Genomic DNA, 27,410 nt, shown 5'->3' with positions numbered 1-27,410 from the left:
GAATAATACAGTTGTATTACTTGGCACATTTCATTTGGGAAATGGTGTACCTGAATTTGTAGAAACATAATTTGAAACCAGTTATAAACACTATAATTTCGTGTGGATACACGTTTAATGGTCAGATTCTGGCTCCTAAATCCCAAAGCCTTTTGTGCTTTGTGTGGCTTGAGATGCTGCTTTTGAGGACTCTTTCAAGCTGAAATATTGCTGAGATTTCTAGGACAGTCCATAGAACTTTGAAGACTGTAGAAGCATTGCTACTCCTAGGCAGCTGGGTTACTCTAATTACCAGTTAGACTTTAGTGTAGATAAACCATTATGCTTCGCTTCTCTAGCTAGGCTAGGTAAAGATTTTGGGCTGCAGAGATGAGCCACCTTTGGATGTACATGCACTGCTTTGTTACCACCTCTTTGACTGCTGTGTGGACTTGATTTATAAAACTTTTGGAGCTCGTTTATCCCAAAGCAGTCCAAAACCATCATGTTGCAAAGGTGGCTTAAAGTGTATTTTTTGCATTTTATTGTTCTGGGCTCATGTCTCTGACACATTGTCGCCTACCCGAACATTGACTTGTTTCTGTCCTTGTGCTTATAAAAGCACTTAATTATAAAACATATGCTGTACAGACAATTAGACTTTTTAGTCAATCTGTGTTATTTGACTCCTGTAAAGTGACAGTGATTCCATTGGAATCACTTGTAATTTGCACGAAAAATACACTGGGGATGTAGCAGAATGAAACAGAATTGAAGGAAGCAAAGGGAGTATGTTTTCTTACATGACTTTATTAGTGATATGAGGCTTGCTCCCCCCCACCCCCACGATCATGTCTCATCAACCATAGGCAGAAGATACATACAGTTACAGACAGAGCTGGGTGTTGGTGCATACTGTAGCTGCAGTGGCACAATTTTGCATTAGTTTAGCGTTGAAGTGAGAAAACTGAAACCCAGTGTGGTGTTACAAAAGTTTAATGGAGTTCTAGAAATTTTTTTGGGTCATAATTCTCCAAAGCAGTTGCTAGTGTCCAATACTGAACAGCTAATCAAAATCTTGTCTTCTGCCTTACTGATGTTGTTGTCAGAAAGCAATAATGAGCTAAAGGTTTTGGGAGAAGTGCTGTTTTGAGAAATTATCAAAAAGCTCAGAACACATCAAGGTCTGAACTTTAAGTACTAAGCAGTTGCTGTTTCTGTTTACCTTGATTAGCTGTACAGGTAGTCTGTATTTTTATAGATTAAATCTTACTGAAAGGAAATATTTAGGTGGAAGAACTAGATATTTGCACTTTTGAATATTAAGTGTTCCTTAGTGTGGATTAAACAAGCTATAATTTTAAATGTTAGTTGCTACCCTAGTCCAGCTGGCAACTAATCCCAGAATGTTTCAACTTCACAGCCTCAAAGATCTTTGGGTCCCTGCCTGTAAATGCCAAGGCAGAAGAGGAGGAAGCCTGGGTGCAGATCTGGTGTGCCTTGGAGGAGCTGCCTACATCCAGTTTCTTTGTGAAAACTTGTAGTGGCCCAGTGCTAGATGGCTTCTCCAGGCACAACCTCTCTGCTTCTTCAGATTTTATTTTGTTCAGGGAGCCAGGTCCTCAAAGGAGAAGCGGAAGACTGAATGGAAATACTTGTGGACTAAAACTATGCTGCCAGGGGAGCCTTACACTGTTTATGTTAAGGAAAAGTTGTTTAATGTTATGTAATGTTTTGAAGCATATGGTATTCTCCTACAGGAAAATAAATTAATTTTACATTGCACTTTTCAGTATAATGGCTATTTTTTAGATGTCATCTGGTGGCAGTCACCATTTCTTAACCTGTCATTGATTCAGAACTAAATAGTTTTAGAAAACCCTCATGCTTTAGTTCGCAATATAAACAAGAATGTTGATGTTACCTTGTTTTAACAATTTTTAGGTCTGTCATATGCAAGTCACACAGTTGGTTTCACACCACCAACTTCACTGACTAGAGCTGGAATGTCTTACTACAATTCCCCAGGCCTTCATGTGCAACATATGGGACCATCCCATGGTATTACAGTAAGTATTTAAAATAGTAAATACTTGCTACCAATGTCAGTTTGGTTTTTTTTAAAGGTATGATTGCTTGTCCTTAAGCTTTTTTACAAAAAATTTTTGTAAATGTTTGTTTTTGTCTCCTTACTCCAAGATATCTATCGCTGCTTTCTTCAACCTTGATTTTCCTCTTCACCCCTCAGAAACTGATTCTTTTTGGAGAACCTTATTTTCTGCAAAAGAATAGGATGTATTGTCATCTTAAGGACAGTAATAGGTATCATCTTACGGATCAGCAGGCAGGGTATGAGAAGTGATGTTCTAAGCTACTAAGCCTATCCCAGGAAGTAAAAACATTGCTTTCATTTTTCTCCTAGTCTCCACCATCTGACGGATGAGTCATCTGAGGTTGCTCCAAGCTCAGGTTTTCTTCAGGATGACACACAATGCTACCATCATGTCACTGTAACAGGCAGTTAACTCTTATTTTCTATTCTCATTGGCAAAGAAGAAAGTTAATATAAACATTTGTTAGGGCAATTTCTCATGTCTTTCAACTGGATTTTTAGTTTCTTTTTACCTGCGATGTTTGATGCATTTCTACTTAATTGTGTTTCTTCTAAATATTTGTGGAGTTTAATGAGCAAACAGGGCCTAAATGTTAAACATTTGGCAGTATACCTTACAGTTGTTGTATCAAGACCATTTTGATTTTTCTCATCGGGTCTGGTAGTATGTAAATATCCTGCAAGTTTTCTGCATATACTTGTCATTCTCAGATATGAAAACATGTTTCAATACAGTTTGTAGTAGAATGCTAAAATATGGCTGCTTCTAAAGTCATTTAGGTGAACTAGCAAGGGAATTGTTAGTTTCGTTGAGCAAAGATTGGTGGGAATGCTACAATGGTGAGTAGAACAGGAGAAGCTGACACTCAGTGGGATGGTAGAATCCTGGTCCAGGTTTAGCCCACTGCTGCGTGTCATATGAGTTAGTCACAGGAAGATCTTTATGCTTCTGGAAAACCTGGCACCTAATTTTATAAATAACTTTTTCAAGGAACATGTTCTGTTTAGTCTCTGTGAAATACAGCTCTTTCTGAAACGGTAAATTCATTGGTATCACATCGAGTCACTCTGGAAAAGATCATCTTCAGGACAAAATGCTACTTGTTTTGAGGAAGGTGGAGACAAGTAGCTCTTGGCTTTGTCTCAGTACTGAAACCAGGTCCCTTCATATTATTAGATGTATGCAAATGCAATAAATAATTTTAAGCGTTTCAGAGGCATCAGCCGGTTGTCAGGAATCCCTTGGCTTTTTGCATAGAGCATTAATCTATTGTACATAGTTGTGCAGAAAAAATTGATACACTATACATTATTTGACTAAACTGCAGTTTGATTCTTGACTCCAGGATTTTTTATCTTTTTTTATCTCCATTACAGAACAAATTGACCTTGCGTATAGTACATTTGATGTATAGCACTGTAATCATGCTTCTCCCAAAGCTGATCACCTGTGTTTGATTATTAATTCTGGGTGGGTGGTTTGTCATGACATGAGGTTCTTAATTTATGCTAACTGGATTGGTAAGTAGTGAGCATTTTGGTTGCAAAAGTGCAGAACTTGGTGTTCTGTAATGTAATTTATATTTTCACATTGCTGACATTAAAGAAGATCCCTTCTGCCCCACTCCACCCCCCGCTGCTTTTTAAAGGTAAAGTGGGTTTTAAATCTTAATGTTAAAATGTGCAGGTTGTTGAAAAACCTGTGGTTTCTGTTGAGGAGAGCTCTCTAACACTGCTTTGTTCCGGCAGCTCAAAGGATTGTAATCTGGTTTTTGTTCTCCAAAGAACAACTTGTGTTATGCTTTGGTCTTGCTCCAGCGTGCAGGCTAAGAGTCTTTCAGGAAGCTACAGATTCTGGGCAGACTCTCTGGTATTTGAAACTCTTCCACCCACACGCAGGTACCACATAGCTGGACTTCATAATGCCAGCAGTGTAAAGTTAAAAGTTCATCAGCACTTACTGGCTGGGCAGGCACCACTTGGATTGTGCTGTCTCTACAGCACCTCTCATTTCTTTTTAGCTTGCTGGTCATTGTAGGTAAACCTATCTTCAGGACATGTCTTGTGTTCATGTCCTGCAAGCTGACAAGAAGGAGTGCGTGTTCTGTTCGATGTCAAAAGTACTTCTCCTTTCCTTTGCTGCTCAGTTTCAAAATAACTTTTTTTTATATAAGAGCTGTATTGTGATTCTTGCGATATTTTGAAATGGATTCTTCCCATGTAATTGTTCAGATTCTTTGTGTTGTTTTTTTCCTTTGCAAAGCTCAATAAATCGATTAGAGGACTTGCACCTAATGTTCAGGAGTGTGTTAAACATAATTTCAATGTTTGTTCTGCAGAGGCCTTCACCACGAAGAAGTAACAGCCCCGACAAATTTAAACGTCCCACTCCTCCTCCTTCTCCAAACACGCAGACCCCAGTGCAGCCACCTCCACCACCACCTCCACCACCTGTGCAGCCTACGGTCCAATCCGCAGCATCGCAGTCAGCCACTTTTCAACATTCAGTGCATCCCTCCTCTCAGCCTTAGTGCATGTGCTCAGCAGTCTGTATGTCAGAAGTGGACTCATAACATGGAGCAGTTTACTAAAAGCCAAAGGCTTACTTGGCGTATTTGGATTTGACTTATTTGCACTGAGGTTATATAGGCTTCACTGTTAATTGTGTTGTAAACGTTTGTATAAAATGCAGCCAGTGTTGTGGGTCTACAACACTAACTTAACAAAAGTTTTCCATCAGTGTTTACTTGAACTACATGTATGTCCATTCTCTGGCTGGAACATTTGCTACTCTGTTTGGTAATACGGCATTATGTCGTTTTGCTTGGCTCCAAAGCTTCATTTTCCTGGCTTTTAGGTTTGTAAAATTAAAGGGATACCTTTTTATATTTTTTCATGACAATTTGCAGAAAATTAAAGGCATGATGGGCTATATGATAAATTCTGAACTATTAGTGTTTACCAAGCTTATGGAAAATCAGCACTACGTTTCAGTCATTTGAAATAACAGCTTCTAGTGCAAAAGTGAGTCAGACACCCTAATCAGTGCCCAAGACACATACTCTATTGTATTACATAGTAAATAAGCTTAATTCAGCACACAGGACACATCCATACTTCTCCTGTTGAAAAGCACCTCAAATGTATGGTACAGTCTGAATTTTACAGTGAGGGAACTAGCTTGTTGGAGTCTGTGGAATGTACAGTTCGTGGACCTTAAGATTTGATGATTTAACTTGACATTTATGTTAACCTGTAAGCTGCCCATACTGTGTGATCTGTCACAATTAACTTTGGTAAGTGTGGTCCTGCCTGCAGGTTACTGATAGCTGATTAAAGCGTGCTCTTTGATTATTTTTTTTTTTGCTGCAGAAGGCAATGTGATTGTAGAGAACAGCTGATGATAATTTTTCTTGTTAAAATATATTAATTGTGATTCCCCTGAAGCAAAGTTTGAACAGGTATTCTAAATGTTCAAAAGTCTGTTAGAAAATAAAATATGAGCATATAGGACTATATTGGCCTAACAGCCAAAATGTTGTATTGCTTGGTAGAAACAGAGTACAAGAAAGTAGCACAACATGGCACTAACGAATGCTTATTTAGCAGCCTAAGCCGGTACAATGTATAAAGAAATGTATTCTGAATACATTCTTTCCATTCATTTAGCACAAATAAATTAGTTTCACTTTGCAGTGGAACAAAGTGTCACTTCTTGATATTGACATCTTATACTAAGTTACGTTTTTCCTGAGGTTCCTGTTGAGTACTGAGGTTTATGTATTATTGATGATTTTAAGTGGTTTACCTCATATATGGATATGTGGGCCATGGAAAATGACAAGAGAATGTTTATTTTATGAGAATATGTATCTGGCTATAATCAGAGCAGAACATGAGTAATTTATCTTTTGTTTACAAAAGTTTGTTTGACATGCCTAATGCTTTACTAAGGACATTTTAAAGAAGGAAGTACAGCGTTTTGGTAGTATACTAACATTTGTACATATATTTTCATGTTTGCTGTTCACATATTCAGTAAAAATTGCAAACTGAAAATCTTTATAAAATTAGTGCTCCAAATCCAAATAGTAAGTTAAAATATTGTTGTAAAAGGTTCCGCTTGAGGCATAACTAGAATTTCTTCACTGTAGCTGTGTAGTTTCAGCTCTGAGAGAATTTAGAGAAATGCATATATAGTCTATTACACTTTCAAATAAATACGGGATCAAGTGCATTATCAAATTACATTAGTTACGGTAGTGACTCTCAAATCAAGTGATTCTCTCAAGATTGTGGCAGACCTAAAATTTGACCACTGCTTCCATCTGAAAATAAATGACCACAGCAGATGCTCACCTTTCCGTAGAGATAACTCAGCTGTGACCATTGTAGACCAAATGGAGCTCCTGAGTCAGTGGTAGGGATTGCATGTGAGAAAATTACAGGCAGTCAGAGGTGGGACTCAGGCCAAGATAAGATTGGTTTAGTTTGATGATTGTCCTTTTGTAAACATAAGACGAAGAAAATATATTCTTTTATAAGTAGGATTCCAGCTGAAGTATACCGCTATTTGAAATGATGCTCTCCTTTCTGAAGTGCTTTGAGGTTCTTGGACATATGGCATATGAGCGCAAGCTCATAGTGGTAGTGGTATAAACGTGGGAGGGAGGGGGGAAGCCTTTGACAGTGTTCTTTTAAGATCTTAAAATGGAAAGTTGCCTAGAATAATTTACGTTTGAAGAATATTCCAAAATTGAATTTGTGTAATCCAAGTTCAGCTGCTGTTGTAAAGTGTCTTAGTGAACTCTCCTTACTATTCCAGTGGGACTGTTACCAGAGGAGAGTAAAGAACTGACAAATGTATACAAAATCTTGGAAGTGTAACAAGGCGCTAAATTGGCCTTACCTAACTAAGAACTTGGAACAAACATTTGCTTGCAATCAGAAGTGTTAAACTCTATTTGTAGACTCTTTGAATAAGATGAGAAATTGTGCACAACCATCTCCTAATAAATGTAAATGGATTTTCAGTTTTCCTTGTGAATTATAGTCACGAATTATGATTCCACAGCTGTGATTTTATCAGTTCTCCTATAGAATGGAGAAACTCACTTGACAGTGAGGTCCAGCTTACTATGAGGGCTTAAGTGCTTGACTACTTTTATCTCAGAAGCACATGGGTGGGTTTGTGTTGTCCCTTTCATTACTAATGCCTGTCATTAGCACACTGCATCATCACTAGTTGTGTAAGGCCACAGAAGCAATTTTTAGCTGTGATGAGCATTTTGTTAAGTTGTACCCCTTCACAGCTAAAGGTTTTTAGAAAAAAATATATATATCTTCTAGCTGTTTCAGCAGTGCTTTCCTCTCTGACAATCAAGCAGCATTCTTTTTAACTTTTTCTCTCAAGGGATCTGGCTTGGACACTGGAATGCAGCTGATACCCTGTAGAGCATTAAGAGTTTATTTTATCCATTATTTGTTCCAGAGAAGTTATTTGGAAGAAGAGGTGGGACTGTTCGGAGATAGTCTTCCAGCTAACAGCCAGATAAGGTTGTTTTAATTACATATACTCCTCTGAGAGTGTATTCCCAAGGGCAGAAAGGACTATGAGAGTTTTTGAAGAAAGATTCAGTGCTTTTCTATTGGCAGTTGCGGTACTGGAGCTGAATCGAGCAGGATTCTTTTCCTGTTAAAATGTTTGCTTTCAGGAATCCATCTGCCTGGGTGGAATCCCTGTGCACTTCAGTTGAATGAAAAATGCAGTCTTGGAAACAATGAAAAAGAAAGCTTCCTAAGATCTTTGCAAGTTGCACTGCTGACAGGAGACGGTATAGATAAACTCCATATATTTTGTTAAATAAATGGAAAGTTATTACGGAGACAAATAAAAGATCCTTGAATATTTTGTCAGTCAAAGAAATGCAGTCTCTCATCCTCAGTATTGATTATTGCTTACTAAGAGGATACATCCAGGGACCTTAAGTCTTGTAGTGGTTTTTCTAATCCTAATGCTTAGTTTTACAAGCAGTATGAGTTCTAATACTGTTCAAATCTTTTTGATGTTTCCTTTTTGTTTCAGTCATGGCAGTCTATTTCTTTTTGATCCTTGGGAATCTACAGAGCATGGACTATGCAGAGCACATTTCTCCAGTGCAAGCCATCTCATAAGAAACCAGAAGGTTTATGAGTGTAAGCTATAAAATTATAATACATGCATATGTTACAACAACCTGCTTGAGGGCAAAGAGCTGTCATCTTGGATGGAGAGAGAAAACAGAGCCCCTAATAACCAAATGGACTGTATGCATAAAGACAATCTGGTTTCCTCAGTTCCCCGAGGAGCTGAATTCCTCTCCCAGCCCTTTTTGGATTCAGACTAGAGTTCTTAAACTTTTTTTTTTTTTTTCAATTCCACATCTCACTGTAATAAGTAATCAGGATACCCTTTATGTTCCTTTTGGTTAATAACCACTTGTCCCAGTACAAATAGAGGTGAAAAGTCATTGCCATTTTGTAAACTAGAGGAAGTCATGAATATGCCAAACTGTGGCCTTTACGATGCAGTCATAGTTCAAGTTGGGAGTGTGTGCTCATATCATGTTTTGTTTTGGGTGTTTTTTTAAGCAGCCGTTGCTGGTTTTGTGTTAGTAGTGTGCCCTGAAGAAGAGATAAAATGATGGAGTTTGACGCTGTGTTAACAGACAGCTGCTACATTAGGGAGACTAGTGCTTGTTCCTGTTCAACTAGTTAGGCTCCAAAGAAAAGTACTACCTCATCTTTAGGTTGGGATGATGTGGCCACAGGGTCAAGAGAAATGTTGTAGCTGTACTAGGTTTCGTTTTGCATGTATTACATGGATAGGAGTTTTTCCTCACTGGAACTGGGCTCCGGTGGTTATAAAGCTTTTGCAGAGGAGGAGTGCGGTGTTAGGACAGATGGTTGAGGCTGAGAAAACTATGTCCCTGTAGTAAACTGCTGCTCAGAGTACTCTTTGGCTAGGCCTGGGAATTGCTTGTGCTAAAACTATGATTTTTTTTCTTTGTCGTTTCCTTTCAAACAGTGCTATATTGCAGTTCTTTAAGTTCCTGGCATTGATATCTAATTAAAAAAAAAAAAAAAAAAAAAAAAAAAAAAAAAGCAGTTCACCTTTCCACAAAAATATTGGAAGTAGTCTTCTACAGGCAAAGGCGTGTTTTCTCATGATATAAGTTAATACTCTGTCTATAAATGAAGGTGTTTTATTCTAGTGCTAAAACCTAAGCTGTCCAAGGCACTTTAGTTTGTGATTGCTGACTTTTGTTTTGGCAGGTGTTTCAGATGAAATCTAAGCCTCCTGTGGAGGAAGAAAAAAATCACCTGACAGCTGTAGACTGTTCCTTTCCTGCAGAAATACAGAAATGTCCTCAAATGCAAGTAAAAAATGGAACAAGCATCCTTGAGCTTTTCTGAAGCTTATATTTAATTTCAATACCTTGGTGATTGCTCTTGTGTATTTAGAGAAACTACAAAGCCTCATTATAGGTTGGTTGGTTGGGTGTCTAGCTGGTTATTCCTGTGTGTTCCTGATCCTTGTGAAGGAAGCCTGGTCAAATTCAGATCAAATTTATACATCCACTGGTTAACAACAATGGTCAAAGAGCAAATTTGTTGAGCATGAATCCAAGTGATGACTTTAAAAGCATTTACACTGTGTTGGTGTGAATTGGAGCTTATCATTGAAAGAACATCAGATACAAAGAAGTTGGGGGGGTGGGGGTTGTTAGCAGGTTACATTTTATTCCTGTATTAGCTGTATTATTGCTTTGTTGTATATCTCAAGGTGTTTACATATATTTGTAATTGTTACGATGTGTCTGTAATCAAGCTCATCTGTGCCTTCATGCAGACTTCCAATAAACACTTGATTTTTTTGTATTGACTTGTATGGAAGACTGTGGGGTGGATGTATATTTCCTTCTGTCTGTCAGTCTGTCATTGCTGGGAAAAAAGAAGAAAATGAGAACTAGGGAGCGGAGAAAGATATGTGCTTGTCTTTGTTTTGCTGTCTTTAATTCTAGTTGGTCCTTTTCTGTTATTTTCCCTTAAAATGGCTGAGTGCGGAACCTAAGGATTATCCTATTTGCATAAAAAAGTTTGCATAGGGGATGCTTCTCACTTTAGGTTAGGCAAATATTCAAAGTATAATCATGCATGCTTGGCTTCATCATTTTTGCTTCTGTCTTGGAGGAATGTAGCTGTATTTCTTGAGTTATTATTGTGGGGAAATCCCAGAGTATCTTTCACCTTCCTGAATTAAACGGGTATGTTTAACTTTTTACAGCTGCCTTCCAGTGAGCATTCAGGCTGGTTTTTGGTACAGCAAGATCTACAGTGTCTTTTGGGTTTAGTAGGCTTTCTTACCTTGAGGATACTTTCTGATGATTGTGGCGGTAGAAGAACAGAGTTGCATCTTTTACCCAGTTTTTCTAAGCTCATAAGGACAGAGATTGTATTTGCACAAAGTTACAGGAAAACTCATCTTACGTGTTTTGAGTCAAAAGTGATGTACAGCAGCACAGCTATTTTTCTAAACTGGTGTTAAGTATGAGAGAAAGAGAAGGGGGAAAAAATGTGTCCTCACCTGTGTTAAGGGGTGTGCTGTATATTCTGTAGTCCAGAAAAGAGTTTTTGTTATTTCTTTGTAGTAGTAAAAGTTATGGTATCTGGTGGTCTACTTCAGATTTTCTTGATTCTCTTGTAATGAAACCTGGTTGCGGTTAAGTGGTTCTACTGTTGATGGATTCGGTCATTTTCTAATGGAGATTTGTCTTAAGAATCCACCGTGATTTCTACTGGTTTGTCATCTTATTAAGACATTAATCACTTAATAATAATCAATATTAAAGCATTAACCAATTTGAATTTATGGATATCTTTGTTAATTGCAGTGAATGCTTTCTTGATACTGGGACATCACATTAATTATCTTTGGTTAGAAACAAAGAGGAGAAAAGCAGGCGTAGTGTATTATAACTGCAATGTTGTAGCTGAATTGTAAACTTTATATTTACAGCTGAATTGTAAACTTCAGACTATGGTCTAATTGTAAACTAGGCAATGGTATGCATTTGTGAAAATCCTCTGTGTATTTTATTGTGTCATCCCTTGTGAAATCTCTCGTTTGGTCACCTTTTTATTGTACACATTTATTCATCAACTTGGCACAGGGCTCACCTGTGTGGCCTACTCGGTAGCTTCTGTAAGTTATTTGCTGCATCTGGCTGTATATTGCCGAGTTTCTGGGCTTAGATCTTAGTCTTGGTGGCACTTACCAATGCTTATCCTGTATTTGATGTTTGAGTCTTGCTAAACTGATTGTTTGAATCCACTTGTCTGTCTTGTCGTTCAGCTGCCACAGGCGTATCTCTGCAAATGCATGCTGTGCTCTCGTCAGCACAGGACCCTGTGTGCAATATAAAGCATGGTATTCCATTTTGACCAGTAAAATCCCTGGATTATGATGGCGGCTGCAAATTCTTGGGCACCGGGCCATGGAAGTACTTCACGTTATTCTGTTCCTAGAACACATGCAGTATTTCTTAAAATGTGTCTGTGTTCTCCTCTCTCCACTGCTGCAAATGCTGAGCAATCTGTAGTTCTGCCTGTCTCCTTGTGGGTACCCTGCCTGACACTGGCACAGCTGGTGCGTCTCAACTGGATGAATGAGCTGTCTTGATGCTGTCTGTCTTCATGCATGTCATTTGTTTTCTTTCTGATGCCTGCCAACAGAAATGGGTTGCTTGAATACTTCCAGAAGACCAGATGAAAAGGGAAAGGTGGTTCATGTGATTGTTTTAATTTCAGATAGCCTTGTCCAGGTGATCTCCCCTTCAGATGTTTTTTTTGTATTTTTTCCAGTGTTTCTACCCCTTTGTAAAGGAAAGCAAGTTCCCAGCATTGCGGGAGTTAACTTAGAAATTCTGGTAAACTGCTGAGAGCAGGAAAAAGAATGATGCATTGCAAAGCAAACAATTTTAATAAGCCTAATCCTTCCTGTATGTAAAGGTGCTGGCTTGAATTCATCAATCTGTTTCACGTGCTTTTGAGGCCATTCCGTACCTTTCAAGGTATATGGTGTAACCTTCAGCCCAGAAGCCAGAAGAGGCTGAAGTCAGTCCTGCATTTCCCAGATGGAGTCTGAAGGTATGTGTAAAGACCGTTACTTCACTTGAATGCAGAAAACACTGAGTACAAGTGTTAAGAGACTAAGTTGGAAACTTTGCTTTTGAGCCTCGAGGCTCGTTATGAAAATCAGCTATGGCTTTTCTCTGCTCCTACATGGGGAAATGTCTCTTTGTGCTAACCAGTACACTGGTGGTTATGCCTGCTGTGACATTTTTTTTTCCTTTGAGTGATACGGAACAAGAATTGGAGTATTTGCAATGAGGAACAAAAAGTGGAAGCCTAGGTATGGCTTGTGTTAGCAGAGTGGAATAAGATTAGTTCCAAATTCTTTATATTAGTGATAATGCTGTATAGTATGCCCCATATTTTTTTCTCTAAGGCTTGAACAAAAACTGGCATGTGAACTTAATGAAACCAAAACAGTCATCTGTGGGAGTCTTGAGTATCTGTTGTGTGACAGTCTCCATCCTTCCTAACAAGGGAAATATTGATGTCCAGTGGGACTGATTTAACCTTCACAGCGTGAATGCTTTTCTTTGTCATACTAGAGATGAGTTGGAGAAATTACAGAAACCTGGTAGAACATCTGGGTGTAGCCAGCTGTGTTCAGGGATCACAGTATGGTAGAGAGCACTTCCATAGCTTGAGATCCCCTTTATAGTACATTACGGGGAGTTTTATTTTGTCCAGTCACAGTGTGGAATGTATTTCTGGGGCTGAACTTCAGAAGCATACCACTCTGGCCTCCTTTCTTCCTCAATCCTATAGTCACGCTCTGGCTTTTCTCCTGTAACTGAAGGCCCCTTCGAACCAGTGTGAAAAAGCAGTGTTGTGAACCAGGCTCTTGCCATTCTGGATCTAAGTGCATTTTGACAGCGTTGAATGAAACAGGTTGTAACTCCATAGTGAATCTTAACACTGTGCTGGCTGTCAACAACGAAAATAAATGGAGAAGAATTCAATAGTGAGTACTTTATCTTTCTGCCTAGAGATGAGAATTTTAAGACCTGCTGTGACCTGACTCTCTCTCTTTTTTTTTTTTTTTTTTTTTTTTTTTTTTTTTTTTAATGCTTCCTAAAAATTATCCTGACTTTTCTCTGGCTCTTCAACACATGCTATCTACTTTAGCTAATTTTCTATTGAGGGAAAGAAGGAAGGTTAGTAATATGAAGTAATTTTGCAGTTCAGCTGAGTGTGGTACCTGACTTTCTTTAGAATATGCAGAATTGCTAATCTGCATCACCAAATAAGGCAGGTTGTTTTGGATCATTTGTGTATGATTTTTTTGCAGTTGTTTCCATACGAAAAGGGTCGGATGGTTACTTTTATTTGTAATAACTGCCACCTGGGTATTGTTATTCCCCTTTCTGTATACCTGCCTGCACCGGGACAGTTGAACCGTGATTAGTTACCCCAAGTAGACTGATATCCTCAGGACCTCCTGAGCCTTCAGGTGGCTCATGTCCCCCAGGGTGGCTCCGGAGCTACAGAGGCCATTTGGAGAGCAGTGTCAGAGCCTTCCTCCACCCTTGTAGCCAAGTTCAGAATAAGGTGTGGGAGCTGGAGCATGCAGGAAGCATAGGCTGAGGTGGCTTTGCAGCTCTCAGCTCAGCAAACAGCCATGCTGGTAGGCCACCAGGCTGGGTACTGTAAGGGCTGGAGCCCCCGGCCCCGGCTGTTGGCAACATTCAGTCTGCAGGACCTGAAACAGCAGGAATTTGCAGAGAAAAGGCCAGCTCAGCAGCAGTTTCCTGTGGGCTGTGCTCTGCAGCTCTGCCACAGCCCAGTCGCCTGATTACCCTAAAATCTAAGAATCGAATTAAAATGCCATAATGGCCAAAGAAAGCCCCTGGTGATTTGAAAATGGCGCTGGACCAAATCCTGTATCTAAAAATGTGTCTTTATGTGATGCTGGTAAGCGATTGAAGGAGGATGTTGGTGTTGTGCTGCCATGGTGAGCAGAAGGAGAATAGATGGACCTGGTTGAAAGGGAGGGGTGGTGTTTGAGGCTAATAAAGGGGCAGAGAGAAAATAGGTCCAGTATTCAAATACCTTTTCACTCACCCTTTCCTCCCTGCTTAGCTAGGTCTACAAAAACAACTCTGTATGGGCTGTGAACAGCCCTAAGCTGAGTAACAGTAATAGAGGTGGTTTCTCTTAGGCAGTGGTGTTGGCACCGGAAAGTATCAAAGCAAACTCCAGTTAGGTCAGGGAACTGAGGGCTGGATGGACTTTGGAGATATTTACTTCCCCCGAAAAACTAGGAGCAGGCAGGAGAGTAGAGGGCAGTGCCAGATGGAGAAGTAGGGAAAGGGAGGGAAGGAGCCCTGGTGGGAACTTGTGGGATGATAGATTACCCCAAAGGGCTGAAAGCTCCTGGAAGTGGCAGTACAGGAGCCAGGATATTGTTTCTGAGATGTTAAAGGCTGCACATGACCCTTGACAATGAAGCACCCTTCTTTACCTGCAATAGGCTATAATTTATGTATCTGTGTATACTTGAGCAAATGGGGGAAGAAAAGATTCGCAGAGTGTTTTGGGGTGACTCTTCTGCTGTTGCATGTCTTGTAGATCTAGGTCTACTTCTTGAACTAATTATCAATTATTGAGGCCCCAATATAAATAAAAAAATACAGCACAGTCTTGGCAGTAGAGAAATTGAAGTTCTTAAATATGATCAAATCCACAAAATCTTAATTTTCACATAAAAGGTAGCTATTGGGAAAAAAACAAAGTGAGTTTCTGTGGATGAGTGGTTAAAATTACTAAGGTTTTAAACTTAATACACTTGTTTTGCTTTTGCTTGTCAGGACATATTTCTGTATAATGTTAAAATCATCTCTTCACTTTTCCTGCACAGAGATTTTTGCAGCAGATTTAGTGAACTGTAACAGTCGTAAGTTTTATTTATTTTCCTTCCGAAACAAGTGTTAGCTGTGACAACATACTAAGGAATTAAACTTGTTAAAACTTACTGCATTCCTCATGCTATTAAAAAATTCAAGGATTAGTCTGGCTGTTGTCTTGAGTGTTTAATTAAGGACAATTTTAATGCTGTTTGTTCCTGAAGATAATTAAGGGTTTACAAGTTAACTGTTTAGTATTGTGAAAAGTCATTAATTTTCTTTAAAAAAACTTCTGTATAGACTAACGCATCTCCTACTATGAAGTGTATATATAGAGAGACTCTGTGTAGCTGAAATTAATATGTGAATTAAGAGGGAAACCTATTTTTTTTAGCTGAAACACCCCAAGAGCTTCCCAGAGATGCTCCGGGAATGTTGTGGCCTTGCTCCAGGGCAAGTTCCCTAGTTTAAGGGTTGATGTATTGTAAGAACAGTTTCTGTGAGTCGAGATTGCACAATGAAAGTTTTACTTCTATTTTATGGTGTATTTTAGGAATCCACCTAACTGAAATTCAGGTTTAACTATAATTTCAGCCTGAATCTTACCTAGATTCTTGGGGAAAACATGGTCTCTTAACAGCGATAACCCTGCTAAGCTTGTCTGGAGCATAGTGATTGGGGTTTTTTCTGAAGAGATGTTACTGGGGGAATCTCTGTGCATGTGCAAATGTGGTTAGAAATATCACCAATGTCCTGCCACATCCACTGCCTATCTTAGCTCTACCTATCTGCCTGATCTGTAAGACAAAAGCAAAACCAAACCCATTTTGGATTGAATGCTATGGCACGTTTTCAGCACTGCCAGTGTGCAAGCTGGAGACCAGCGTGGCGACTGCTTGTGATAGGCTTTCCTTTCAGAGTTAAACTGATTCAGGCTTGTTCCTATCTTTATGTGCAAAGGGTCGGCGGGGAGAGACATACAGAAGGAAAATGGAAAAAAAAACATGGAAATAATTTCCTTCTGTGAGCACCATCTGCCTTGTCTATTGAAAGCAAGAACCCCTGAAAGGTTTTTTTACACTTCAAAATTTTAACATTCAATACGGACCACTGTTTCCAGGGCAGGACTGTCAGGCAAGGAGAGACTTTGTTTCTGTTCTGGTGTTTAACAGCTTAACTTAACCACCTTCTGTTTTACAGAATGTTGATTTGCATAGTGAAACGAATTGTCATGAGCAATACATGAAAACAGTTTGGAAGCACCAAGGGAATAAGAAGGGCGAAGAGGGCACTATGTGAACAGAATACTTGCCTTTGCATTGCCTAATAACTGAGTGAGGGGGAAATCCAGCTTGTTTTCTAACAAGACATGGACCAGATTTTGGTACGTTTGCTAAGTAGCTTGTTTTTTCCAAACACTTCCACTTTACTCAGTCTTTACAGAACTCTGTTCTTTTGAAATATTTGGAATATTCTGATTCTGAAACTTTCTCACAGTTTCAGGTTTCTGTTAAATGTAAGAAGGTCCATTCTCCCGGGTTACCTCTTGGAAGAAAACTGTATTAAGTAAGCTAGTTTATTTCCCAGAGGGTCCTAATGTTTAATTGATCAGAGTCAGAATGCCTCATGGCAGTAATAAAATGTGCTCAAGTTTTGCTGAAGATTTACTAGGTCAAGCCATTAAATGCTGAATAAATGATACACTGATAGAACTGATTGTGGCTGAGATAATCTTTCAGGCTACAAAATGTGCATCTTGAGTAGCTTATACTGGCACAAGCAGCCAAAACTGTAGCCTGGTTTGGCTTTTTTTGTGTGCGTGGTATAATGAAACTTCTTGCCTTCGTTGTTCAGTTTGGTTGGTTCTGGATGTTTTATTTTTTGTTTGTTTGGGGGATTTTTGTCATTAACATGCTGCCAGGTTTATTTGCCTGCTACTCACTTCTCTTGCAAATCTTGCTCTTTGGTCCATACTTGCATTTTAGCAATTTCCTATAGTTGCTGCGGCATCTTGCCTTTACCGCTGCAGAAGGGTATTTTAGGTTTTTTTCTTTAATTATACCATTGTTCTGTAATTTACAGCTGATAATGAACCTGCCAAACTTGGCTGTCATGCTATAGTAGTCTCATCTACTGCTGACAGTACAACTTCCATATTCTCACATGCTTTTTGGTTATTTCCTATGTTCCAAATTCCTGTTTTTGAAACTGTTCTGGAAAGAAGATTTTGTAATGGTTTGCTTTTTTGCAGCACTGCCACTTGCATTTATGAATTGCCATCTGATCTTCTTTAAAAGGTATTAATGCAAGGAACCTTTTAAGATATAATTCAGCAAATGTCAATGAACCCCTTTGATCAGTTCTCCAAAATACTTGGATGTGTTGAGGGCTGAAATTGGCTCTTACCTAGATATTGTGGCTGCTGTTCTTTGCACTGGTGAAATCACTAAAGTGAGGTTATTTTTGACTTAGACAAGCAGAAATGAGAACTGAATTTGGTTGCAAATTCCAAATGGATGAGTGGGCTTTAAAATTAGCTTTGACATCTTCTACATCTTCCTGAGAATTTTGCAGTTATTTGTAAACTGAACACTTCCTCCAAGCCTCAGATCTGAGGGTTCAGTGAAAGGCACAGCAACATTATTCCCGCAGGGGCAAAAGGAGCCAGGGCACTGTTCTCTCGGCATTTTTGCCCTCATATTAAAGTTGCCCACATGATGCTCAGGCTTCACTTTCTTCCTCCACAACAAATTCTCAAAAATAGAACAGACTATAAAAGCCTGACACTTGCTACAGCTTTCCTATCCAAGTTGGCCTAAGGCTGAGGTGGGGGGAAGTCTCAGCAAAGACTTTTTTGTTTGTTTTCCCCTCCCAAGTGCTCTGCTGGGAGGCAGGGCTGCTGGCTGTGCCTCCTCTGTTTCCAGAGCAGTTACATAATTGCTGCAGCACTTCAAAGGTAGGTTAAGGGAAGCCATTAAGGATGTTTTCCATCTCTGCAGTGGAGAAACTTAAGGTGGTTTGTCAGCCTACCCTAAAGCAGAAAACTGCCTTTTAAGGAAAATAATTATTTTCTGCAAATGCAGCTTTAATTCACTGTTGACTTGTTGATATTTAGAATTCACCTCTTCTTACCTGTTTTACTTCAACTCAATTTTAACTAAGGTAAATGTGCTCTAATATTATTCTCTTTAGTGGAGAATATGTAAAATAGTATTAAAAAAAATATGTTTCTGCAGTTTGAAGCAATGGCATTTTCTGTGAAGACCCTGGCCCTGTATTTAAGATGCTGTCTACTTTTTATGAAGTGTGTGCCAATTGGCTTCTTGGGCAAATGATAGAGACTTATTTTAATGACTATATGGAGGCGGGGGGGGGGGCAGCAATAAGGAGGAAAATTGAAGAGGAAAGTCCTGTGTCGGTTTGCACATCTATTAACGGTATAGGAATGCTTTGTGTGTTAAAAATAAGTTCCAAGCCTGTGCAGAAATATTTTAAATAAACTTTCTCCAATATCTTGTCTATTTCCAAAACACAAAAATAAGTGTAGCCAAATAAGGATAGTTTTTTTTTTTGTCAAATGAACACTTTTTTGCTTGTCTGACTCAAATCCTTTTAATATCCTTGCAGATATTATGCCTCTTCTGAAGGACTTCTCATTACCTAGTACTCAGCCACATGAATCAGTGGAGAAACAACCCTTTTCTAAGGCAAGATTCATCCCTAACAGTAGGGAAGAATCCAAAGAGCTCTCTCCAAGCCCAACCTGCTCCTACCTAAATTGTAGCCCATTGCAGAACCTTGGCTTGACCTTCAGTCTCATGTTGTACTCATGGGTCTGACTTGCGCAATCCCACAGCTCAAGGTAGGACTGCTTCCTTTCAGGAAGCATTCTAGATTCCTGCTCATTCTTTGTCTTTAGTACATGAGTTTGCTTTGGGGAAAAACAAAAATCATCTCCAGAGCTTTGTGAATTCAAGGTAGAGGCTTCACTCTGTATCTTAGATGTGAGAAGTGGTCTAATTTCTACCTATCCAGGCAACAGCTTTTCAGGTTTCAATAGCTATTGTAAGGGGCAAGAGGATCAAAGCGATCTCTAGCCAGAAACTCTCCAAATGAATTTAGACTGAACATGAACATGCTACAAAATTTCCAAGGTAGACCCATGTAGGCCTGCTAGAGTGTACTTCACGTCGGTGTTCTCCAGGGACATTGTCTGAATGCCATCTCAATCAATCACTTGGAGCTTTATTTATGTCCGTAATGGCACTGGGGTTTCTGAGATTGAAGTCAGTAAGCTGGTGATTTAGCATTTGTCTCTCCTGATCTCACTGTCAAGGTGGGATTGCCTAGTCTGAAACACTGGTAGACAGTTTGCTGTTTGATGCCTTGCTCATACGCGTGATGCACAGACTGCTTCTTCCACTGTTTCTTAGCCCAGAAATTTTGTAGGTTAAAGGAAACCAGCACACAAGACATGTGCTCAGTGCTTTGTATTCTTGGGGGTTGTGGGGGTGTGGTGTGTTCTCTTAATGCATCTTTTTGGCCTGTCATACCAGTAAGTTTTACAAGCATCCCTTGTGGAATACGGAGAACACCAACTGTCCAGAACTCAAGTGCTATAAAGAAACTTTTTCTGCCTTGTTCAAAAGTGAATGAATGTTTCTAAACATTGATAGCAGTTATGGAGAGCTGATCATCTGAATGATTATGGCATTCCCACATGATCTAGCTGCTGCTAACAGTAGGCACCTGATGTCTAATTTGTAGTAGGCAGCAGGTGCTCCATAAGACTGTTAAGATGTCCCAGCATGGCCATGAGGAGCATTATTTGTGGCAGGTGTCTGGACTCTTCCTCAAGTGGGAAAAAGCCACAGGCAATGGCAATGGAAAGTAAACAAAATCCTGATGTTCAAAAAGTGATAGAGCAGTACTGTAGGGCTTTGGATAGCACTCGCTATGTGGAGGTGTTGCATTGGAAGTGTCATTTTCAGTGCTGAGAAGAAACCTTCTTCAGCTGATTTTCAGGACAGCGATGAGTATGTAACACGCGTGTATTCTACTGACCATTTGCGTTTCTAATTTTTCTAGTTGTTCCACTACTTGCTGTAATGATTGCTGGACAAGCTGGAATATTCCACTTCAAAGTAAATTTCAAAGATAGATCTTGTTACATATTTTAGTTGGTAGGTGATGTATGTCAGAGATGAAAAGCCCTTTAGGTTCAGCTTTTACACTGTGGTTTGGAACCATCCCAAATGCTGACCCTGCACAACTCTGACTCCAGGTCAGCACAAGAGCGCAGTACTGGCAGATCTTGGGCTGATAGCTTACTGAAATGCAGCATCCTGATCCTCTCAGCTGGCAGTCTTTGCCATATACTCTTTAAATGGCAAAACCCAAAATGCAAATGAAGTTTAACACAGGTACAGTTCTACATTTATGTCTGGTTTACAGGGAAGTTACAGAGGAGTCCCTGAGTTGTTTCAATGGAGATGTACTTTTTCATATTTGTACTTTTTTAGTAAGGAAGCTCAAATGATCAGTAAACAGAAAATGGTTTCCAGTTCTCTTCACTGGGGGGGGATGATTCACATAAACTTGGAGAGAGTATCACATTGCAGTGGTAGAACACACCGCATATGTTTATGTTATAGTTGTCAGAGCAAGTATACTTTAAACTAATTTATGGATGGTAAACTGTCCAAGCTCTTTGCAGATGTGGTGAGATTGCCCCTACTTGTGATGGATGGTTTTGTATAGTGCAGCATTTATGTTGCAGAATACAAGGATTAATGATTCGGAGGCAGAGCAAGCATTAACAAGTGGAGGACAGGAGTTAGCAGGAAGCCACGGTACAGATGCCAGGATTTCTGAGTGGCAGAACAATGACCCACACCTGCCCAGTGCAGGCTGTTTCCTGCCTTGTCACATGTGAGCCGCTGCAGAAGCTCAAGGAACGTGTCTGTGCAGCCTCTCCTTGCCTGTCCTTTGCAAACCATGGTCAGTTGAAGAGTTGGTCCTGAAAGCTACAGCCCCTTGATGAGCTTGCTTCTCATCTTGAGACTTTAAATGACAAAGGCGTGATACCAACAGGAAGAGGTAAGCTTTTCTTGGTTAACGTTTCTCTTTGGATGGAAAAACCCACTTACAAGCTATTTCTTCAGGAATCAGTTGTGATTGAGAATTATTGTGGACCTGGGTGTGAATGTAAAGCCTGCTTGCCATTGCTGAGTAACACTGCGTGTGTCTGCACTAAAAGCAGACTAAGGGTGTTTACAGTGGACAAATCTATATTTAGAGAAGCCCTGGTGGCAGCTTAACATAGGCTTAAAATAAACCTCTTCCATTGTGGAATCTTCCTTTCCCCTTTGTTCTTCCGCTCACTGAGTTTCTCTCGGCAGTACAAAATTAAAATATGTAGGCTTTTGGGGACATACAGAGGCTTTTTTACAGACATACAGAGATAAACTGTGAACTCCTTTAGCATGTGCTGTGTTGCCAACAGATTGATGCATAACTACAAAAATGCAGTGTAATTTGGAATCGTGATCTCAGCCGATGAAGACCTGAGACTAGGCTGAGGACAGGCTGGAAAAAAGGCTACATCTTAACTGGCAGAACTGTGTTATACAGAAAAAAAATTGGCAATGTTTGCATTGAAATGAGATTGCGCTGAGATGAATTTAGGTAGCTGGCTGTTTCACATGGCTACTATTAGCCTCTTCATTTCATTGACAGAAAATATACCTTCCTCAGTATTTTAATGTAGTTAAATAAGTGAGGGAAAAGCTGGCTCACCTCTATTAAATGAACTTAATACTCAAGCAAGATGAAAGGGTATGGCTGTACTCTGCAGCCTCACAGGAATGCATTGTGCTACTTTCTGCTCTGGTAAACGTGTGCCATTAAACTTCTGCATTTTCTACTGGTAAGAAGTAGATGAATTGTCAGTGGGGAATAAGCAAACACCACTTCAGAGGAGCCATCTCCAGTATTCATGCTCTACCTGGTGATCGCCTCAACAAAAATACTTGCCTTTGATATGCTGAGATGGTCATCTTTTTGCTCTGGAGTTGAAGACATCTACTTGGCCCGTGTTTGCAAAGCCTATTTTACATAGTCTTTACAAAGACTGAGAGCTGTCCACTGGAGGGGAACTGAGGATTTCTAGAACATCCAACTGACACAGTATTGTACGATCTGAGTCCCACTGGGAAATCAGCAGGCGTGTGATGTGGTTGGTAACAGCCCTCTCCGTGTCATGTGCTCAACAGGCAGAAGCTGGAGATAGTTCTGTCTAACAAATGAGTCATTATTTTCTTTAAGGATGCTCTTTAATGCTTTTTTGCCACCTCACCGTGCCCTCTGCCACAGCACTGATTACTACAGCCTTCACCCAGGAGTTTGTGGCATGGTACTAGAGGGAACGCTCTGGTACTTGCTTTGTTCTAGTTCATGCTGCTTTTTGGCAGTACTAAGGATCTGGTTCTTCTCTATTTTCTGTCCATCCATTGCTGAAAGTAAAAATGTGTTTAACCAATTTGCATCATGTTCTTTAATAAAGGTTGTCGTGGTAGCCTTTTAAAGCATGAAGCTAATACAAACTAAAACTTTGAGAAGAGATCTGTTAGTCCTGATGAAAGACAAAAAAGCAGAGGTGGCATAAACCAGTCTGCCGCCTTCTAGTTAAGCAAAGTGTTTTTTCCCCGATAGGCAACAGCTCAAAGAGGTGCGACATGTAGAAAGAGGAAAGATACTGGATTAAGTTTTCAATTAAGTTATTTTCTGCAAAAGTGATTTGATTGTGTTGTGATTTCCTTAATATGCTGGTATTTTCACTGATGTCTGGTTCTCTAATGTAACCATACATACTTGTTAGGTTACATACTTAAATATACAAGATTCACTCCTATATAAGACGGCTCTGACCCTTGCCTTTCTTCTGTAAGGCATCTTCTTCCAATCTGTAAAGAGAATTGGATCCTTTCCCTAAAACAGTGAGTGCATTCTGAGCTATCCTAGTATAATATGCACCCTCTTAACTGGGTATTAGCTTTACTCCAAGGGATGCTTAACAAGATCAATGCTACATGGGAAGATGGGGTTGAACAACAGAAAAATGTATCTCAGTAAAAGTAGCACTTGTGGTCTATAATGGCATTGATCTTGATGAATTTGTGGTGAACCTAGAGGTCATGGAAGACCTATGCCATAATAAAAATGTGCTGCTTTATATTGCCTGAAAGTGGATGTTCTAGAAAAATGGAAATGACAAATTTCTTTCCTTGGCGACGCAGCACTGATTTTATTTCCATTTCACACTCTTAGCAGATGCGCTTCATGCTGCCAGCACTTAATTATCATTTCATGTGCACTATTGTGTTTCAGCTGTATATGTGATTTTTAAAACAGCCTTAAATTATTGTGGTTTTTCCTTAATGTTCTAATATGTAAAACAACATTATTTAACAAACCCAAATAGTTACTGTATCAGTTTAGAGAATGCAAATAAATACATCAGACTGAGAAGATTACATTATATAAAAATTGACATAGTTAGCTAGTTGGTTACAACAAACTTTCACTAGGCAAGTTTCCTTCTGAAATCTTAAAAACCATTCCTTGCAACTACATTAGTTGATGGATCTATAGCAGGAATATGTAAACGAGAAGCAAGATGAAATTTCTTTTCTTAGATAACATTTTCCTGTAATCTTTCCATGCCCTCATTACCTATAATGGTAGTGTAGGAACAAAAAAAACCACTTTCAGTTGTGTAAAAGTGAAAAAAGGGATTATAGATGATAATTTTTCAACCTGAATGACTGCTATGTTTCTTTTGTTACAAGTTTTGCAGAAGGTTTGCATGTGATGTTTATTTTGTTACATATATATAGATATGAAGACTAGCATAGGAAACTGGTTTACGAATTGCCATTTGAAAGTACGCAGCTGAACAATGTGTCAGGCAGTGGTTAGACTAGCGATACAGTTCACCTGAACACCTACTTCAGGTCTTGCCCATGTTCTGGGACCTCTTCAGAAGATGGCGGTGTGGACAGGCTGCACGTTGGCAGTGACAGACCAGACAGACTGGGTGGGGGGAGGTAGTTCTGTCTCTAGATCTGCATCTCCCCAAACGAAGTCGGCTGAGTTCCCTGTCAGCATAGCTGTGGCGACACCAGGGGAGTTGGTAGTACTTTATTAGCATCTTGGAGAAAATTGCTTAAGCTGCAAATACAAATCTTATTTCCTTTCACACAAATCTCAGAGAAAGTATAGCAAAGCTGCTTAATGTGGTCAAACAGCACTTGACAAGCCTCACTCTTTCTGCCTTTCACATGAAGGGTTAAATTATAACTGCTGAAGTACTGCCTTTTAAGGCTGCTGAAGACAAGTGAGTGTCCTTTAGACTCTGTAAGTGCACAGATATTTAGTGCATCTGCTTAAATTAAACTCTAGTCAAACCACTGATTGCTTTCCTCACCTTTTTCCTCCTTCAATCATTAATGGGCATTTTCTACAAGCAAGCTAACAAAACACCTAAGATGGCAATGAACTTTGGACGTGTTAGCTTCGCCCTTTCATTCCAGAGTCTCTCTTACGCAGATTGTGTAATGACTGCAAATGTACAAAAGGATGCTTCCAAATCTGGACCACAGGTTATAGGATGGTAGTTGATCAAATATTTAAATGTTTTTATGTTTTTAGATTGTCTTCCATTGAAGATTATTTACCTTCTTTAAAACAAAAAAAAAAAAAACCACAAAAAAACAAACCACAACAAAACCAAAACAAAAAAACAGGCCAACCAAGCAACCCCAAACATCCCATATCCCAAAAGCCCAGCTGATAATTCCTTTTTGGTCAGTTCTGGGGTGTTCAGCATGCCAGCTGTGTTCTTGGCTGGGAAGGACCTCTTCCAGCATGGCTGTATGAATATTTTCTAAATTTCTTCTCTACCCTCCGGAGCTGCTGCTACTGTACTGTCTGCAGGGTAGAGAACAATTCTAGATCATCTGTATGCTGATACAGCTGCTGGTGACCTAGAACTACACATCCTGCCATCGCAGCTTACCAAAAATAAGGTAACTTTTTAACTAGGTGCTGCTTTCATCCCTGGCCATGCTGCATGAGTACCTTTATCCTTTGGATTCTTAAACCCCAGAGGCTGAGGGGGGGGGAGGGGTTTGTAGCATTATACAATGTTTTACTTCATTTTCTATTGTAAAGTGAGGATTTAAGAATTCTTCTGGTGATGTGTGGGACAAAAGTGTGATTGTGAAAGGTGTGGCTGTGGCAGAGAGATAATTCACTTGCCTTTTGAAGGCCCTGTAGGAAGGGTTTCTGAAGTGAAGAAATGAGATTAATCAGTGATTTGAAATCTAAGCCAAATGGCGGTTGCCAAAATACTGTAGGCCAAGTAAGCAGAAACCTGGAGTTGGAGGGAACTGCATTGCTTGTTATGAAACCAAGGACGAAGGAGACATGGAGGAGAGACACTTTCTTCTAGCCTTATGTTTCTGTGGCTTGTTTTTGCAGGTTTGTTTCTTTCCAGCAAGGTTGCCCTCTCAGAATCATGGTAATGGTATGTGCTTGACTGGCGTATTCATATGAAAAGCAGAGTTAATTAAAAGCAGAGGACTTGTCATTAGGAGGGCATCCAGAGAAGTTAAAGCAAAGCAATTAGGCTCAATATGTATTCATTTAAACTGCAGCTTTATTCTCAAGTGGGGTTTCTCATTCAGGCCTAAAGCTGCCTGTGATCTAAAGTCAGTTTGCATCTGCCTGGGACCACTTCCTCTGCATAAAGATCCAGTGTATTTCAGTCTACACTGTAACTGATACGCCTTAGCTCTTCTGAATGTTCCTGTACAGATAAGCCATTATGAACTCCAAGCTTCTTGTATGCTGTAGTCTAATGACTACTTGTGAATATGTGAATGTTCTTCACCGGTTTTTTTTCCGATCCTCATAACCAGTTTTGCTAGAATGAAACCACCTGTGCTTACTTTTAGCCCACAGAATATTTTTTTTAAGCTTCTGTAGAATTCAAAAAGTAAAAAACTTGTATCAAGCACTGTAATGGGAACTAGAGCTTTATATGCACTTGTATGCAAAAAGGTTTTATCTTATTTATTAGTTTTGTACTGAAGTGGAGGAAACAGCACATCTTGAGTGGCTGTTTCAGAATTGTTATTTTCCAGCTATCTCTTATGTGGCTATGGAAACATTTCAGCTAGCCTTTCGATTTCAGCCTGTGTCCTGGAGCCCAAGAAATGGTCAAAGTAAACAGAGGCTGTTTACTATCTGGGCAGCTGTCTTCAGTCATTTGTTTCTGCAACCCAATGCACGTGTGTTCCCAAAGTGCTATGCTCTCCCAGGGAAATCTCTGCCAGTACCAAGCTAGCCTTGCTTTTCCTAATATATAAAGCAGTGTCTCTTGATGGATTTTAAGCCTGCTTACCTCTTTTAGTTGTCTAATGTGCATGCAGAACAAATCATTCCTTTTTGTGGTAACTTCCTACAGTTCTTGGGGACTGTTATGTTTCCTGTCTGCCGTCTCTTGTTTAAATGCTGTTTAGCTCAGTTCTCCCTGGATGAGTTTTCTAGAGCTCTGATAGTTCCTGTTCTCTTTCTCCCCCCACCCTTTAGTTGGCCAAACTGAACTGTATGCTGGCTGAGGCCTTCTCACTGCTCACTGTCTTAGAAGTGAGTCTTGAGTTTATATCATTCTTCTGCCAGTCCTTCCAGTAGCAAGTATTAATTTTAGTATTCACCTGAGTACCGTGAGGTGGATCTAGGCACTTTAAGATACTTGAAGTTTGTGAACCTTTGTAAATATCGCATGGATGACTAAATCTGGACTGCAGGCCTGAAAGGGGAGTTCTGCCATACTTGTAGGAACGGCACAAGGCTGTAAACATCTGAGATTGCTTCAGTATTTCAGCTCTAGGAATATTTTAGCTCTCAGAATTTCACTCAGCTCTGGAAACGTTTCTATTCGCACCTGCAGTTTGTGGCGGTGCCTGAGCTGAGTGGGCGGGTGGGATAGCGGGGCAGCGGTCGGGCTGAGCGCATGGCCGTGGGTAGAGCATGATGCTTGAGAGTGTTCCATCAGCTGTTGCAGCCGATTTTGCAGCCTGGAGGGGGAAAGTTTCAGGTGGCTGAATTGCATGAGTCGGTGGCTACCTTGTCTGGTGTCTTAGCGGCGCCGCATGTGCCGCGCTCGCTGGCCTGAGCTAGGGCTTTAGCTAGACCGCTCTGAGCTGGAGTGAGGTGCCTCTTGCTGAGCTGGCAAG

At 39.9% G+C, this 27,410-nt stretch overlaps 1 protein-coding gene across 6 annotated transcripts in view; it reads left to right on the top strand.

Moving 5' to 3' along the window:
* CCDC6 (coiled-coil domain containing 6) overlaps positions 1–10,022 on the top strand; it is a 57,338-nt gene extending 47,316 nt beyond the window's left edge. For 3 of the 6 annotated variants that reach the window (XM_080402733.1, XM_080402736.1, XM_080402735.1), the window contains exons 8-9: positions 1,924–2,048; positions 4,432–10,022. In XM_080402733.1, coding sequence (XP_080258859.1) covers positions 1,924–2,048; positions 4,432–4,623 — 317 coding nt within the window. In that variant the 3' untranslated portion in view covers positions 4,624–10,022. Of the gene's footprint in view, positions 1–1,923; positions 2,049–2,401; positions 3,316–4,431 lie in introns of those variants that run through there. The other 3 variants (XR_013930516.1, XR_013930517.1, XM_080402734.1) reach the window with 3 other exon arrangements.
* The last annotated feature ends 17,388 nt before the right edge of the window (positions 10,023–27,410 follow it).

This window comes from Falco punctatus, assembly GCF_963210335.1.
Source record: "Falco punctatus genome assembly, chromosome: 9".
Classification (NCBI taxonomy): domain Eukaryota; kingdom Metazoa; phylum Chordata; class Aves; order Falconiformes; family Falconidae; genus Falco; species Falco punctatus.
Note: the sequence above shows the minus strand (reverse complement) of the source record. Positions and strands in the feature narration are given on the sequence as shown.